Genomic DNA, 18,940 nt, shown 5'->3' on the forward strand with positions numbered 1-18,940 from the left:
TGGGGATGGTTTTCTGTGAATGACTTCCCTCACTGACATGAGTTTGACCCTCTTGCTTTCAGCAGACTGCTTAGGGAAGTCAGTACCTGAGGTCAGAAGCTGCTCCCAAGTGAAAAACAAGACTAAAGAGTTTAAGCAGAAAATGAACAAGCAGGGCCCCTCTTCCCTTCCACTGGCACCGCAGGTAGGTGCAGAAATCAACCCCCTAAAAGTCAGGAACAGCCATTTTCTAGGAATAGTGATGATGGCTCACATTTCACACTTCTTTCTTCTCATTAGTATTTTTCAGTGTGCTTGGCTAGATGCCCTGAACATTGCTTAACTGCAAGTTGAGGTAAGTAGCACCAGTTTCTTCCAATTATATTTAGTAAATACTATGCTACTATTGCTACATATATTCCTTCAAGTTACTCACTGGCATCCAGGGGAAGACAGAAAGTCAATCATCTTAGAGGGACCAAAGGCAACTCTTTTTTGTCCCCCTGGGGAAATACTCTTCCTGCTCCTGCAGCTCCATCAGTCCATTTCTTCAGAGAGACTCAGCTCTTACTCAGGTCTCTAATTACTCTTGAAGTTAACGCCTGCCCCTTGAAGCTTCCTCACCATAAAGGCAAGGCAGCTTATTTCTTGCTAAGGTAACAAAAATCACATGCTCTATGAGGTTACTCCTGTGCCACCTTGATGATGGCACCAGGTTGGCTGGGCGCAGGGGTGCCATTAAAGATACAATCAGTTCACCATGTATCTCCTTCTGGGTTCTTTCAATAAAAGTCTTCCCAGAACCCAGTGAATACTTCAGTTCTCCACTATCAGCCCTCTCAGAGGTTCCTTTTGGCCCCAGCCTCCCAAGTGGTTTACCAGAAGCCCAGTTTCAGACAACTGCCTGTGAACCAGGTTTTAGGAGCACCTAGCCCATGAAGGGGCTCTGGTCCAGGAGCGGCATCCTATTTCAACACTGTCCAGTAATCGCCTTCTCCTGTCCCACTACTGACAAGATGCTTCTCTAAAACATTTGGGCCAACAGAGCTGTAAAGGTTCAGAAAGCCACAATAAGAAGCCAGCTTGGCAAGCTGACTTACTTAGTTTCATTTGTTGAAACAATGCTGAAACCAGTCCTTGCTGTTTTGTAAGGAGGAGAGCTGTCGGAAAAGATAGATTCTGCCCCCTCACCTCTATACTTTCTCAGAGGAATTAGTTTTAACAAAGAAACCTGCTTAGGGATGGATGCTTGTTAGTCTTGCAAGGTAGAGAGACAGAGAATGGTACATAATGCTTTCTCAAGCCCTTTGCTCCCTATGCAGAGGCCCCTGCAATCCACGTTACACTGTAATTGCACCAATGCTAGTGCATGCAGCAGCACAGGGAAACAAACCAGTGCTGGGGCAGGTCTCCTCCACCCTGCACTGTGTTGCCAAGGTCATGTCCCAGCACCATGCCCTGCCTGGGCAGCAGCTTCTACCCAATTGCCACAGCCTGTCCCCTTTGGGATTTTTGGCTCAAAAGTAGCCCTTAATCCATAAAGCACAGAGGTGTTATGGTATATAGAATGGACTCTATTGCGGTACTTTCTGTGCATATGTACACAAAGCCACTGACATACTGGATTACTTAGTAGAAGGAGCCTATCCAGATAGCACTTGGAAACTGCCTTTGTCAGTGGTGTTGTATACCTAGGATGAATAACTTATGTCGAGATAAATTATTTTCCCACTGTTGTTGTAATTTGAATAACATGCTCTCAGCTTGCTCACCTTAGGCACTAATATTTTTTTTCAGCTCAGTTGCACTGTCTTTTTTTTCTACTGTATTTCAGGTCTTGCTTACCTAAAATGGTCCACAAGCCTCAGACGGTAAGTTCTAGCTTGTAAATTTAACTGAGAGATGAGCATTGCTAGCTGTATCCCCTTGCATGTCCCCGCAGAGGATGCAGATCTGTTAGCATGCCAGCTAGAGAGCCCCTAAAGCTCCTGCTAACATGCTAACCCCCACTTTGAATTGAGACATCACGGCCAATGGCAGATAGCACATAAAATGTAGCATGAAAACATTCAAGCTAAAATAAATTTTAAAACATTTATTTCTTGTAAAGTGTCACAAGTTGATAATAAAGATTATAAAATAAGACTATTCTTTATTGTTATGGCTAGTATGGCTTTACGAGACAAATCCATATCCTATTGTTTGTACTCACATTTATATTATTAAGCCACATATTTATGCAGAAAACTTAATTGAGTTCTGATGGGATTTCTGAAAAGCCACAACTGCTAAAAAGCATTTGTCAGATGCTGCAGGGGTGTGGACCACTCTCTGGCACAAGTTTCCATCCAGAACATAACAGCAAACAGCAAGTTCTTGCACATTTGTAACTCATCTGTCTTTGTGTGTGCGTTGGATTGAGTACAAGGCAGTTGGCTTTTGGACAGAAAATACACAGAATGGGAAACAATTGCTTGGTTAACGTATATAGAAGACGATTACCTTTTAAGTGCGGGCAGATATTTTATTCTGACTGTGTACTAAGTACTGAACATGAAGAAGAAAACCAGAATGCACAGTGAAATGACTACGTTTCATTGCATCCAGTCAAAACCAGAGCAGAATTGTCAGATGACAACACTTACTGGTAACTATCAGAAATACCACTAGCAATTATGAGAAATACTACTGTGACATGACACTGGCTGCAACACTGGGCAGGAAGCCTTCAAACTCTCAATTATAAGCAGTGATGACAAGGAAATAAACTGTGGGAAAGAAGCTGCAGGAAAAGAATTCCACATGAAAAGAAATTCAACCAGGAAATACTTTCAGGTAAGGAAGAGGAAAGGAAACAAGGAGATAGGGGAGAAGAGCATTGCCATTAAAATTATCTTGCAGAAAGCGTAAGTAAAAAATAGGGTTGTCAAGCAGCAAACAGTGTTTGACCTTAATTACTGCATATTGAATGGAATGGTGAATTGGGAGAGAAAGCATTCCTGGGATGACTGGATTTGTTCACAGGAAGCAAAGTTGACAATATTTCCAAGCATAAAGAAGCAAACAACAGAAAGCAATCACAAAAGTCACTTTCCCCAGGGGAGATTTGTCCCCTCGGAGTATTTCTGTAGCTAACATATAGTCTCCTTGCTGATTTTGAGGTTGAATGAGCCTCAGAGAGCTTTGAAAAGTCCTCTGGCAGACCCTGTTCCCCTTCATTTCACCATGGAAGGGCCATGAAAAGATGGACTGTGCTGAGCTGGTGTGTCCCAGCACCACCAGGCACCAAGAGGAGAGATGCTGCCTTTACAGGGGAGCAGGATTGCCTACTTAGAAACAAATGTATGGCCTGCATTTATTTGTTGATGGTATTTAATGTCGAACTAAAAAAACCAAATTTGGGTCATAGCCAATTTGGGTGACTTCTAACTCGAAAGGTTAAGCACTTCCCAAGAAACTGAACAAATACATTCATTTTTATGAATTACGGGGCACAAATGCTCAAAAACATGACACAATAAGCTTGACCAAGTGTCAAATTTTTCTATCTTTGCTCCTTCCTTTCTCAGTCGTGTCTGTGCCTGACTTCTCTGACCCCTGCGGGTACACTGGGACATCAGGTCTATCCCTAATTATCTCCCAATTTACTGCCTTCTCCTCTCTGCCTCTCTTCTTTCTGTGTGGATTTTACGAGTGGTGTTAAATAAAAAAAAGAGGCGCTGGAAGAGGTGCCAGACTGTTTCAGAGGCTTGAGATACTCTACATGCTGATCAGGGAAAGGCAGACGACACCCACAAATATACCCCAGCCCTGATCTGGCAGGATGCTGTCTTGGGGGAGATGGCAATCTATCTTCACAACTTATCAACTCCCATAGAATCTGCCAGCACAGAGGGAGAGGGGGCCACCCCAGCAAACTTTTTTTTATAATATGGATATTGTTCGTTAAGTTGGAGACATTCTATATACAAATACAGATCAGTTCACAGCCATCTGCTTATTTTCTATGTGGCCTCTAAAGTATTGTAAGGGTGTTACAGAGAATATGAAAACAAGCTCTTATCTCAGTCGCCGAACTTAAAAAAAAAAGAGAAAAGAAGAAGAAGAAGAATGCTGGTATGCAGTGAAAAGCAAAGAAATAAGACAGCATTTTCAAATGGTGGTTGCCTGGGCTGATGTTATTTGGAGATGCAATTTAGTCTGGTAGGGGGATGTGCTGGCACATCCTCGCTCTGGCTCAGAGCAAGTCACCTCTTGACATTCACAGCCATCTCTTGTCCTCCCAGGGACCTCCTAGCCTTTACTATGTTCTTTCCACTTCTGTGTCTTAAGGGCATAAAACATCCTTTACATTTACACATACAATTTTAAGCGCTGCATTTTGTGTGCCAGTCCAATAATACTTTATCGGGTGGTTTTGTTAGTGTTCTGTTCTTCCAGATAAAACTAGGCTTGCTTATTCCTTGCTAGAGCATGTTCCAAACCTCTGCAGATGAGCTGTGATTTGCATTGCCTGGGCTGCGGTTTTGGATCCACAGGCCCTTGCAGCACAACTAACCTTTGTCATGTACAAGCAGCTCCAAAACATCAGACTGGGTAAGCAACAGGTGCTTTGTTATTCAGAATTAACTTTCCACGGTCAGTAAAGAAAACAAAGCCAGCCGGGTGCCCAGGGTTATTCCCACCAGTGTCCAAACCCACATGGCACTGGTGGACCCCAATTCACCGGTTATCTGCCAGATCCATTATCACTAGAGGTTTTTTAACAACTGAATTTAGAACACAGCTAATTCTGATAAACGAAGATTGTTTCCCTGACTTGCTGGTCTGGTAATTTCATCTTCATGTTTGTTCACATTAGTAAGTATTGATTTCCTGTGGGATGCAGTGCATCTTCGCGTAGTGAGTCATGGTGAGGTCCCTGCTTGGCAATGTTTCTGTTATGCAGAGTTATTGCTGAAGTTCAGCTATTGGCATTCTTATCACCCTTCAATTTTATCAAAGAAGTTTGATTCTACACAACAGCACAGAAGAAAAAAAAATCTAAATGTGCATGCAGCCACTACTTACCTATGAAAATGGCATTCAGGCAAAGATTAATTTGGATATTTTTCACTTTTGTTATCCTTTTTCCCTTCTGTTAGCATCCCAATTCCATTTGTCTTTCTACTATTTGTGCAACAGTAACATTTTACAAATATTACAATACTTCTTCACTTTACATGGGCCAGAGTAGCCTCCCCACAATTAGTACAACTCTCCCTATTTTCTGCAAGCATTTGCACATACTTCTAGGATGGAAAAGCTACAGCAAAACTTCAGCCTGTTGGAAGAAAATATCTAGGCTTTGAAGATTCTCATTTTGATCCAGAAAACAATTTAGTTTGCAGATATTTCTAAAGGACAGTGGAATAATTTTCAAGCCTTCAAGAAATTCCAGTTCTATCACTACTGAAATTACAGCCACATCCATGATAATTTAAGATTAAGCGAAATATTTACTAAAGGGATTGCTAGAAAATACTAATCTTCCTTTCCCTTTAGTGGCCTTCTATCTGTGGGCACTGCAGCTAAAACAAAGCAATGTGAACCAAAGTGCCACACATCACTCACAGAAATAAGCCTGAAAGTAGGATTGTGGGCAGAAAACACTTTTACATCCCATTCATGAACTACGGAGACAGATGTGCACCCAGAGCTGAGCTTATCGAAGTAATCCCCAAAGTAACTTCCTGTATTCAGAAATTCTTTTTTGAGGGTCAAACTGAAATGAATTTGTTGCCTACCACAGAAATCAGAGCTTTGCAACAGCACTGTCACTGCCTAGTCTGTGACGATTCATTCATCCCAACAGGGAGGAAATTGTCTCTTCCTCCAGCCAACTCTACACTCAGTCCTCTTGGACCTGTCCATCAGGTGTCTACCTCAGTGTCACCTAACATTTCCAGCCAGGTGCCTACATAATATAATACTGGCTTCACTATTATAGCTGATGATGACTAGAGTTTCATTCTGAATTTCATACTAGCAATCTTCCATTTGGACTAGATGATCATGGTAAGTCCCTTACAACTGAAAATATCCTATCCTATCCTATCCTATCCTATCCTATCCTATCCTATCCTATCCTATCCTATCCTATCCTATCCTATCCTATCCTATCCTATCCTACCCTACCCTACCCTACCCTACCCTACCCTACCCTATCCTACCCTATTCTTTCTACCAACATGACACAGAATGGTCATGTTTCATGCTACTATTTTTTATATCTAAGCTTCAAATTAATAATATTTCCCAGCCTGACAACTTACTGCATGCAGGAACTCTACATATAGGCATTAGGAGGTCTTGGGAAGTACAAGGCAGTATATTATGCAAACAAGCCAAATAACCTCTAGAAATAATTCAGGGTCTAGCTAATTCCAGCTGTGTTACCTTGGGTCACTTTGTGTTCTCAAACTATGAAGGTTTTTCGGGTTTTAATGCAACAAAATGACTTTTGTATTTCTACAATACATTATACTAGCAAAGTGGCTGCAGCCATGCTGACAGAACTGCTTTTTTAGCAGTGAGCCTATTCTTCACACCCCCACATTCATCAAAAAGACGTTATGCTGATAAATGGTAGTAATGGCTTTGGCTGGCACAGTTTTACTGGACAAAGATCACACACTTTCCAAAGCTTTGTCCTACACCTTTGCACAAGCAGAAACAAGTAGGGAAGAAAATGAGCTTCAGAACGTTCATTCAGACTTGTTATGGGGAGTACAAACTTTTAGGTTCAGACTACATGAAAGGGATTTAAAAGTGTGTGACACTGCTGTACTGAATTTTTCCTCCTAGCCTCATTGACTGCAATTTTCCCCCTTGACCTGCCGAGTAAACACTACTTCTGCCCAGGAAATATGAATTTCCATCCATCAAAGCTGAACCCCTTTTCCTGGAGTTATTAGATTTTCAGGGTTGTTTTGCGTACCAAATCCTATCCTGAAAGCCCATGGACCACAATTCATAACATAAATAATGATTATTGCATCTCTTGGAAGCATCACCAACTGCACAGTGCCTCTGTTTAAGCAGTGACTGCCAGAAGATGAAGGCAGGGCTCTGTCCACCCCCAAAAAAGTTTCTGATAATCCCAAGGAAACTTCACTGTGACACCGGCACCAGAAGAAACCTGGGACTTGCAAGCTGATTAGGCCATGGAAACAATAATTTCCTTGCTCCGTTTTCAGCTAAGAGGATAGCACATGGCTATCCACTGCAGAAAAAAAGACCACAAAGAATGGAATAGTTGCTGTGCTCCTACCTGCAGCACAGCCAGGTTGCTTCTGCACCTATCACTGCTTCTGCTGGGGTTGCAGTTAAGGTCTGGCTTCCTTTGCTCTTGCACCCAATCCTTTTCCAACTCACTTTCTCATGGAAAATGCTTCAAGGAGCTGGGCAGTGAACACACTGCTTCCTCTCAGGAGAAGAGTTGCAGCTTGCCCCTGGGCATGGAGGTAGTTGGAGAGCTATCCCCAACATGGTGGGGATGGAGCAGCCTGGATACCCATCTCCAGCATCACCTTATCGAATCATAGAATCATAGAATAAGCAGGTTGGAAGAGACCCACTGGATCATCTAGTCCAACCATTCCTATCAAACACTAAACCATGCCCCTGACCACCTCATTCCCCCGTGCCTTAAACACCTCCAGGGAAGGTGACTCAAAAGGCTGAGAGACTACAACAAGGTCAACCCAGAGGGGATTGACTTATTTGGAAAATGAGCGAGCCTGACAGGAAGGATCAGGACAAAGAAGATTATTTCCTGAAAAGTTACCAGTAGGTGTAGGTGTTATTAAGAGGCAATGCAGAGCAGAGAGAAGAAAACCTGAATGAAATGTAAAATCCATGTGTGCAGTAAGCAGAAACTCAATGCAAGCTCAGAGAATGGAGCTGGAGTAAACAAGACTGACATATCAGCCAGCCACTGAATAGGGCAATACATCCACACTGGCTAAACGCTTATTGGCACATCTGTGCTGTCATACACAACTTACAAATTTATTTACTTTTTAATTTTGCCTCGTATGAACAGAGACCCAGCGCTGCCAATGCAGGAATGGAGAGCAAATACCTGAGAAGAAATTGTTTATCCCAGGTTTGCTGGACACCTTTTAAGTTGAAAGAGTGAAAAATGACTACAGGCAGCTTTAGACTGTAAGACAGAGGAGCCTTGGACTGCCTCAAAACACCAGGACTGGGGACCCCAAGGCAGATTTCCAGAATGAACACCTTTTTCCCTGCAAGACACAGGCTGGGGACACCAAGCCAGTGACTAAGCTTCTTCACTGTCCAGTTTCAAAGCTCACAGCAAATCACAAGCTTTGGACTGGGGCACAACCCTGAAGCTTTTGAGTTGCCTGAGGCTGGTGCCACATGCTCATGCGTATTACAGAAGGAGAAAGAAAGGACATTACTGCTTGCAAAGGTTGAATTTGAGGAGACTGCCATTTAAGCAGTGCACATTTCATCTTGAAAAGGCCTTTCAAGGTATTACAGAAGGGGTTCAGTCATTTGCCTCCCATTACAGCTGCAGCATCTCCAAGGGATTGTGCCTTCCCAAAATGCTCATTAACCTTGTCCACCTGAATCACATCTGCTCCACCTACCATCCAAACTGCCCTGATGCAAGTCAAGTCCCTTTGTTATGGATCATGAAAGAACACCTTGAGAATAAAATGGGTTTACCAAAAACCTGAGAGGAATTCGGATCAGCAGGGAGGTAAAACCATTCATTTTGATGAAGCTGATATCCCACCAGTAATTTCTCTCTAAAAATTGTTATATAACATGCTCACTGTCTCACAGTTAATTTAAAAAATGATAAAACCACAGAATTGTTCTGGTCTGTAGTAAAAATGTGTTACAATTAAGTCCCTAAACCATTGCTGGATAGGGTATAATGATTATTGCTGGCTTGGCTCAACATTTGGAGTTAGACATCAGAAAAAAAAAAAAGGCATTGGTAGAGTGGTGTTGAGAGAGGGAGTCTGGGACAGACTAAGTGCAAGGGTGCAAGGGAAACTAGGTCTTTCCCTTTACCAGTCTCCCTTGCTGTACCTGTATTTGAAGCAAGCAATCTGGAGCAAACTTCTATCAAGGTGATAACACAAACCAGGTACTGGCCTCGCTGCTGGGCAGTCACACAGCAAAAGTGCTGGAAGACAGGAGCGGGTAATCTGCTGGCTCAGGGCAGGGCTGAGGGCTGCAGCATGCCAAGAGCTCTGGAGACGAACCTCTCCCAGGTCTGGAAGTGCTACTATAGCAAAAGCAGTAAATAATACCTTGTCAGCAGGCCACATTATTGAATAGCAATAACTTTCCATTATAACTAATTAGTGTCACATACTGATCAGACACTTTTAAAAGAGAGGAAGTGCTATAGGTCTTCTTCCTTCATCAGACTATGGTGCCAAGGTTGAGCTGTACTCATCTGCTGGACTGGTGCAAGGAAGTACCTGTACATAAGTCAAGACCTTTCCTTTGGCAGCCATGAGCTGAATGAAATGTTTTGTCACCTCCCACAGTTCTACAGTGCTATTATTTCTGTGACCATCCTTCCTGGCCAGCAAGCTCTGGTCTATTTGATTATCCTAAGCTAATCCCTGAGACTTCCTTCAGCTCCTGCTCCCCAGCCAGGGACCAGGCTCTGTGAAAGGAGGCTCCCAGCAGCGCCCATCTTGGGTAGGGCTCACGGTGCCCAGGAACAGGCTCCCTCCTCCCGCAAAGGCTCTCTGCCATCCCCAAGACCCAGAGAAACCTCAGGGAAGGTTTATTTTGGTGAGCTCAATAACGTGAGCATGGTTAGCACTCTATTACCCTACTTTTCCTGTGTATCAAACAAGGGGACATATCTGTGTCACTCCATGTCAATCATGTTGCCTTTTCATTCATAAAAGGCAGCCTGTATCTTTAATCACTTTGCCAGAATAATAGCAAAGAAACAAGCACTTGATTGCCTGTGTTGTCAGACACTATTGGAAAAGTCTAGATAAGGATACTGAACAACCTTGGCTTATTAGTATTCTACATGCAAACACTTCCCCATAACCCAGAGTCATCTGTATCCCAGCAACCCTTAAAAATTCATTCTCACTGAATTGCCAGATCTTTATCAAAATATAATTACAGTCTTAATTTGGAAGATAAATTTTGATTGCCTGTGCTGTGCCAAAAAAAAATTGTCAGGTACACAAGAGCTGAGGTACAACTGTGAAACATGAATCTGCATATTCTGACATTGGTGCATCACCTTCCCTCTTATTAAAAGTTGGGCTCTGATAGCTCACCATAAGGTTATAGGCAGGGACATGAAAAACCAGTCTCCTGACACCATCAAATGAAATTTGCGCTAAAACCAGGGAGGAATTTGAAATATGCAGATACACATGAAGATTATTACTATTATGAAGATTATATACAATTATCATTATGAGATGAGTGATGTGCAGCACTGCTGTGCAAACCTGGAAGAGAACACTAGTCCTTCCTGAAACCAGAGGAGACTCTGCAGAACTCACCTTTCCTCCTGCTGCTTTCCCTCCCCCACCCCCGGCTTCAAACACTGGAAAAAAATAGCACTGTGTTTTACAGATACATCCAGAGAGTTCTCAAAAAGTGAGGGTCACAAAATGGCTTCAGATTTTAGCAAATGGTTCTAGTGTTCATCTTAAAACCTGACAGCTTTTAAAGACACTCTTAAGAGCAGCCTTTGTGGTTGATTCATTCCAGTAACATCTTCTGGCATTAAGAGCTTTCGTGTTATGAGGCTGAATGAAAGAGGTGCTGTTTTCCAGCAGTGATAGAAGAGTCCTATGTACCTAGGCTGCCACCATCAAAACACCTTGTGTCTGCACACTTCACACGGCCCAAAATACCTTTTCCTTCACTTGCGTGCTTATGTGAGCCAACATATTCTGTTCCTTGAAATGACTGAAGATTTACAGGATTTGTGCATGTACCACAACAGACCTGAATCATTCATCTTTACCATGACCCCATTCCCATCTGCAATAGATGCAAAATCAACCTCTCTGTACAATGCAGTTGGAAATCCCACCACTTCAGTGGAGCATTATTAACAAAGACCTGCTGCTGGGTGGAGAGGTTCTCTTCTACCTTCCAAGAAGCTACATGATTACAAAGATTTTTCCAAACTTAAAACCTAGCCTAAAAAAAGTATCCCTGAGGAATATAACCACTGCCTACTCTACCAACAGAGCCCAAAGGAGAGAAGACAGCCTAGAAGGCAAGCCATGGAGGTTACCTAGTTTCTGACTTATCAGACTACAGCAGTGCAAACCCACTTCAGTTTAACCCTGTTGAAATGCCAGGGGGAAAAGATAATTACTTGGATGACAATGGCATAAATGCAATTAGACGCTTGACCTTAGCATGCATGCACAGAGTTGAACTCATTGCTAAATTTGGGACTGGGAAGTTCTTCTTTTCTCCTCCCCCTCCTAATATTCACAATGAGTTATTCGCACTTTCTCTGCAGCCTGATAAGGGTCTTTTCCTTGCACAGATGTGATCTCATCCCTTGAAAGTGATTTCCTCACCCTCTATGGGGACTCTGGGTACTCAACCTCATTCCTCTTTGTTATCTAACTTTGACTACCATTGCATGCTCCATAAAATCCCTCTTCGACACACCTGTTATATTGAATTCACTCCCATGGAGCTTGTGTTGTCCTCCCCTGAGAAGACCATTCAAGGTGAGAACAACTGGAACAGTAAATAAATTCTACCACATAAACGCAGAGAAGGATTACACTGTAGACTTACAGTCATAGCGTGTCATAGCTACAGTCTGAAAAAGGTGTTTCCTCATGGGCTGTGGTCACCTACATCACTCGAGTGACATCTGTTTCCTTCATGCTCCACTGTACCAGCCCTCTCCAAGAGATAAGTCCAAACCCAGTGCAGTTTTGAACAGAGTCTGGTGTAAGCAAACACAGTTGCCAACTAATTATAAGACCCAAAGCTCACTGAAGTCCAGAGGAATACTGCAATCTTTGCAATCACTTCTGTGCAGCAGTTCCCATTTCCTAAAAATCAAGTCCATCAGTGACACATCAATAATGCTTTCACTGACAGTAGCAGTAGAAAATTTTACAGCTGAATGGGCCCAGGGACTGAACCATTCTTGTTCCCCTGCTGGTAGGACCTCAACAGGGCTAAGTCATAATGCAGTAGAAATGGAGGGCAGGAAGGAACCATGAGATAACTGACTGGTCCATGACTTTTGCAGCCCTGAAATGCTGGTAAAATGCTATACGCAGCAAAGGAAGCATCCACTGCAGACACAGAAAATGCATCTTATAGTGATTTTTGACTAATGTGTGGCCAAACCTGTCCTAAAAGTGCCAAAATGCAAAGCCAAAAGTAATTCCACCACTCTAAAGTGGACTGAGCATTTCTAGTCCACTCAACTTTATTCTTACTTGTTCTTGAAAAGCGTAAAAGAAGATCATCCCATAAGCTCTGTAGGATGCCTGTTCCAGTGCTTTGTTTTTCTTTGCACTTGTAAAGATCCTCCTAACCTTCCTTGCTGCAAAGTCAACTGGTTCCTAAGGGGGAGGCTGCAGAAGCGGGCACACCAGCTGCAGTCACATGCAGCTCCCCTCTTCTTTGGGTAGCGGACTCCATCTCTAGAGCTGTGAATTTGAAACTGCTCACCTCAGATGAACTGAGCTGAGGTAAAAAAGGCAGAACTAGTGCCCTGGAATACTCCAGGTAGGGGGCAGGGGGAATATCTGAGCCACCAAAGGAGGAGGATGAAGCAATGCTTACTCCAGATGCATAGCTTTTTGCTGCCCTTTTAAAAATGCATGAATTTCCTGCTGCTGAAGGGTACCACACTAAAATCCGAGGAAACCAAATTTGCCTATCCACAGCAGCAGATTCAGCCTAGTGCTAGAGAGATGGAAAGCTTCTCTATGCCATGGTGACTAGCTCAGTACAGCCGCTTATCCATTCCCTCTAGCCTGCCAGACACACTGGCCCCACATCGGCACCATCAGTGAAGGCAAGTGTACATCTGGATGAAAACCTTATTGGTGTGTACATATTGTTTTGAAAGCCTGGCTTTTGGCTCCGAGTTAGATATTCCAACACTAAGGCTAATGTTGGAAGAGCTATCAGAGGAAAGAGGTTACCTGATTAACTCTCCCTCCCTCTGCACCACAGTATGTTGCAGGGGGAGGAGTTCAAAATGGCCCTGTGACAGCTGCCAGCATCTTCATGATAGCCGGCAAAAGAGAGGCTACTCTTCAATGAGTAGCCTCTTCTTAAGGGAAGCAATGGATTCCCCAAGCCTTCATCATCATCAGGAACCTCCTGAAGGAACATTTGATATTCAGAAGTTATCACAATGTTCCTGTTTCTATTCTGCCTCTTTCTTGTTCAAGCCCAGATTTCTGATCTTTGAGTTCACAGTTGCCACGAAAGGCTGCAGCAGAAGGTATGTGACTACCACATACACGTACCAAGTTCTTAGTAAGCAAAACTGAAGTCTGGCTTCCTCAGCTATCTCAGATGTTCTCCTGGGTGAGAAGACAAGCAAGTCTCACCGTTGGCAAACAGAAGCCCAGAGAAGAATGCCATGAGCCTTCCACAGCCATATGGACTCTCAGCGTTGCAGCCTCCGCCTTTGGACTAAGCAGCTTCACAACAACCACAAACTGTGCCAGTGATATCAGTAGCTGAATACTGAGAAATATAAACTGGGGGTGCTCTTCCCCACCCGCCATTTTGGCTAAGCCACTTTACCCTTGATGGATCTGTCTTGACAACCTTGTTTATCTAAAACCAGCTTGACTGCTGCTGCTGCTGATTCCAGGAACTGGCAAGCAGCATAACCCTCAGTGCTGCTGACTGTCCATGGTGCAGCCTGGCAGCCCACTGATTTCAGTGAAAGCCAGCAACAGGGCAAATGCAGTGGAGGGAGGAGCACCCAAATGGTTAATGCATGCCACGAAGAAATATACATGCATATACTGCCTCAAACAGCCAGAACCTCTCACGTGTCAACATTTCCCATTCAGTTCCACTAGAATTAAAGTGATCATAATAAAAACCTGGCACTCAAAACCAAATACATAGTCACCAAAGCACGATTAATTTCTATATATATAGTTGACCAGAAGTCTTTCTGTCTCCTACAAGCAATATCAAATGCCATCCATTACAGCAACAAATGCCAGCGGAGTCCCTTTCTTTCCACCTGTGATTTTAAAAGTACATTTCCCATGCAGAAAGCTGTGTGCTTGGCAACCTCTGCAGCTCCCTTCCTGATGAGTAGCAGAAATGCTGCATGCTAAACTCTCTCCTGTAATGACATGGATTCCCACACCAGAGACAAATTCTCAAACTACCCAGGCAAAACTTCAAATAACCTGCAAGGTATTTAACAAACCAGAGGCAAAAGCTGAAGTCAAACCCTCAAAGCATACAAAGAGAAAGAGAGAAAATAAATGCCCTCTGCTTGACCCAAAATAAAGGTCTACCAGAACAGTTCTGCATAGGAAAGAAAATGCATTACCATTGTGGGGACCCTCAGTCATTTAGAGTCTCCAGTCAAGGCTGAGAGCTATTCTGAGACTGCAGGTTTTTCCTCTAACTTCACTCCCCGGCTCTGGGAGGAACTAGTTAAAAATGACATCACTGCTCATAGTACCCTCCTCCCCCTCCCCATTCACTTGCTAAAAAGGCTGAGGCTGCTCCTCTCCCCCTGCATTGGCTCCAGATTTGGTCCTCACTCCTTGCCAAGTTCCCAGTCTGCAGTTGACCGTGTGGGTCGTTGTCAGTGCAGGACAGAGGATGCACCATCTCTACACGCTCTTACAGCATCCCTGTTGGCACCCACTTGAAAAATAAAACAGCCTTTCCCTTAAGAAATCAGAAGAGGTCTAACCTCGAGATGCAAAGTGCATTACACAGCCAGCTCCATTTACAGAAGGCAAACAGTCTTCCTCTTTGAAGCAGAAGGGAGAGCGAGACCCTCCTAGGGGCTCTTCCTTTTGCCTCGTCTTCCTTAAAGGAGGGGACCCTCTCTGTGGTTTGCTGCATACTCCTTGCATTAGGACTGCAATCCATCTTTTTTTTTTTTTTCTCTCTTTTATTTCCCTCCCCCAAAGTGTGACATCATCAGACACCAACTCTACTTCTGTAATAAAAAAGGATCCCGAGCAGAGCCACCCGGGACGAGGTCATCTGGAGGACCCAGATGTGATGCTGCCTCCTGAGCAATTGTCTCTTCTTACAAAATCCTCTGCTCTTACACACTGTCATCTTGATTTAATAACCCTGCGCTTGCTGCAGACCAGGAAGCTCAGCTGCTATGCAAAGTCTCATAGCTATCCCCCCTGGCTCCACCGGCATCAACAGCAAGGAGGTACCTCTGGAGCACTCTCCTGGTACCCACCATTCACCTCACAACTCCATTTGCTTCCCTCCCCTAGCCCGTGGGAACGATGCTGCAGCAGAATCCCTCAGCTAGCACTGCTGGCTGCTACAAAGCAGTCAGGCTGTGAGCGTCCAGCTCACATGCTCCCAGCACTCCTCCACTTTCTCAAGGTCTCAGCCTAAAGAATCACTGAAGGGAGCCTTCTCAAAATACTCTCACCCCTCACTGACAGCTGCAGGAGCCAACAGCTCATGACAGAGTGGGAGGCCAGCCCCAGTGCAAGGCCTGTTTGTGGCTGAGAGCATCCACTGCCTTCTTTTCCCTACCTGCCATTTCCCTCCTGGCGCAGTGCTGGGGCTTGTGCTGAGCACTGCTGGTGCTGAGGCTGCTGCAGGCAGCAGGACAGCTGGGCTGAGGGACAGACGGTGGCTCCCAAGCTCTGCAGCCTCTCTCATAGAATCATTAGGTTGTTAAAGACCTTAGAGATCATCAGCTCCAACTGTACCTGTCTACCACTAAATCATGTCCCCAGGCATCTCATCTACCTGCCTTTTAAACACTTCCAGGGATGATGACTCCACCACTTCCCTGGGCAGCCCCTGCCAGTGCCTGAGGACCCTTCCTGTTAAGAATTTTTTCCTAATGTCTCCCATGCTCACGGCAGCAGCCAGCAGTGGTAGCAACCACAGCACTGGCAGGAGAGAGGAGTCTGCGTGTACGTGCATATGTATAACATATGTCTTCGTATACCTACTATATATACACAGTGAGCTACGTGCAGATATAAACACAGACATGCATTCTGGATGTCTTACTGCTACCAGCAATGCTGAAGACGTATCAAATATTGCACAAGTAAGGGGACCAATAGGATAAGGCTGCATAGCATAAGGTGAAAACGTGCTCAGTCATTTGTGTGCTACCTGTCTACGCAGCCTGCACACAAATATAACCCTCACCACTATGTTGACTACAACTGAGTATTTGCCATAGGGTTGTAAAAGCTTCACAAAACTCATGCAAACTCTTCTAAGAGGTATAGCAGCATGTTACACACATGCCATGTAATGGTACTTTTCTGCGGGCTAGAACTGTCTTACGTGGAGGAGGACTGCAAAAGTCCTTTTAGCAATGAAATCCCCAGCAGTGCTCTGAATTAGGAATATTCTGGTGCACCAGGTCCCAGAGAAAATCCCTGCTAGAGAAAGGGAGCCAGTGGGAAGCTGAAGGAAGCCAGTGAAAATCCTGCCTCAGGTTTATTCATAACTCCCTCCTCTCCTTCAGAGCTGTGTTTTGCACACGGGCTGGTAACACATTCATCTCAAACACCAGAGCCCTTCTAAATGAGCCAAGGTTTAAAACTTGACATCTCCTGTCAGATGGGACAGAAGAACATTACAGACTCAGCAAAGCAAAGAGCAGGTGGTGTTACTCTGTGACAGGATTTCCACTAAAGATTCTCCCTCTCCATCTTTTAGGAAGAGATCACACTGAAGGTCCTCTTCTCCCTGTCAGGCTTCACCCATTTTCTCTAGGCAGGCAGTAGACGTGGCTGTGTCTCTGGCACAGGCAGGAAAGAGACCAAGACTGAGGAGGGATGACTGTGGTGGATAGGAATGTGCTACCATCTTTGAAGCTACTCCTCCTCCAACATGAACCTTCAGATAAATACAGAAGAGTGTGTCCTCTGCCACTACTCATTAATCAAACCTCAGTTTTCTTAGCACTCTGATAGGAATATCACAGTCATTAGCAAAGGGGGATCCTACATACACACAGCAGCATCAATAACATCTCTGGAGTAACATTGATTATACATCATACACATCATATCAAAAGAGGAAAAAGTAGAAAGTGTGCCAATTCACCACATAAATCTCTTTATTTCTCTTCTGAATAGTTTAACCTGTCTTCTTAAAGAGAAAAGGCAAACCTGCCACCTACTCCCTTGCATCCCATCCTCATAATTTTTCAGTTCCCTGCCCTAATTTGGTTACATTCTACATCATTAAGTTTCTACAAATTTTAAGTGAAAAAAATAATAGAAAACACAGAACAGTGCCATCCTAACCAGCTAACATTCATCTAATGCATTTTTCCACTTGGAATGTACTGGACATCTGACCCTCTGCAAGTGGTGGACCCCTTGCCCTGGGAGAGGGAGGGTTGTCCTGTGGTTCTTCTGAGAAGACAAGGAACATTTCAGAAAGAAAAGGACAAGTTGACAAATCTGCATTAAGTGCTTTCTTCTTGGTTTTCTTTAGTTAATGGAACAGCATTTCTGTTTTCCTAAGTCTGCTTCTCACAGGTGTATCAGCACTTGTATATTCAAATGCCTATGTAGTTTATCCCCTGAAAAAATCTTTGACTGTCCCTTTCTCATTTTACTTTGTTCTCCTATGTGAAGACATTGTTTTAATGCACAGCCGGGAGTGTTCACAAACTGCCAGCTGGTTATAATGGCTCCCAAACCCAACAATTTCCACATTCATTCCCAGTCTTGAGATGTTTTTGTAGGAAGGCAAACAAACCCATTCTTGTAAGAAAGAACAGGCAAACAAAGTGCAGGGTTGAGGTGTGGAAAGAACCCAACACAAATAAATGAGGGCTGAAACTACATCCAGAGCTTCCCAAAACTCCAGATCAAAAAGGTAGATATCCTTCCAACTAGAAGAAAGAGGAGCTTGCCCACCTTTCTCATCATTTCACTTCCTATTATACTGATATTAACTAACAGTTTCACTTGGCAAATGCCTATTGTTTCCAGTATTTGGGTGACTGAGTTGAAGATTGGTGGTCAAATACATGAGCATCAAGTAGCAGTACTGCCTTAATGTATTCATTTCAGTGTACTTTGGGGTACCTCCAAAGTAAATGGGTAGAATTTGCTCCATATTATACAAATTATCCACTTGCCTTAGTAAATGCACCTCATTTAGGATCTCAAATATCCTCTATAATCTAGCACTATGCCTCCCACGAGCACAGTTTAACAAATGTATTATATCATATAAATGGGTGTTACCCATTCTGAAAATCCTTCAGAGGTGAGCTGAGAGTCCCGGACTACTTACCTGCTTCATTCAGTCTTTAAATGCAATCAGGTTTGGTAACAGACATGAAGAAGTTAGCAGATGAATGTCATGCATCTTCATCCCCTGCTATTTTTAACATTATAGAGCATTTGAAAGGAAGAATTGAAAGTCCTATTCCTTCATGATGTCCCTGCCATTAAAAAAAAAAATCTAAATTTCAATACTCTTCCATTTCAACCCAAACTGTTACAAAGTAAATCAAGGTCAGGGCTGTCTGTCACTTTCCCAAACTGCTCTTGAGTAAAGACTGCCCTCAGCCAAGTAGTATCAGTCTAAATAGGAACTCAGCCTCTCCTGTTTCATTATCCCAAGGAGGTTTCAATTTCAAAGCTGACTTGGACTACATAAAAGTTAGCTTTCAAGCAGGAGCAGTGTGAATATTCCGTCATCCCCTCTATTTTACCTT

At 43.7% G+C, this 18,940-nt stretch overlaps 1 protein-coding gene across 3 annotated transcripts in view; it reads right to left on the reverse strand.

Moving 5' to 3' along the window:
• NHS (NHS actin remodeling regulator) overlaps positions 1-18,940 on the reverse strand; it is a 250,881-nt gene that overhangs the window by 35,933 nt on the left and 196,008 nt on the right. Inside the window, exon 1 of one of the 3 annotated variants that reach the window (XM_069874341.1) lies at positions 14,576-14,648. The exons of the other annotated variants lie outside the window; for them this stretch is intronic. Coding sequence (XP_069730442.1) covers positions 14,576-14,597 — 22 coding nt within the window. The 5' untranslated portion in view covers positions 14,598-14,648. Of the gene's footprint in view, positions 1-14,575; positions 14,649-18,940 lie in introns of those variants that run through there. 3 annotated transcript variants of the gene reach the window in all.

The sequence above is a fragment of the Phaenicophaeus curvirostris genome, chromosome 1 (genome assembly GCF_032191515.1).
Source record: "Phaenicophaeus curvirostris isolate KB17595 chromosome 1, BPBGC_Pcur_1.0, whole genome shotgun sequence".
In the NCBI taxonomy this organism is placed as follows: Eukaryota; Metazoa; Chordata; class Aves; order Cuculiformes; family Cuculidae; genus Phaenicophaeus; species Phaenicophaeus curvirostris.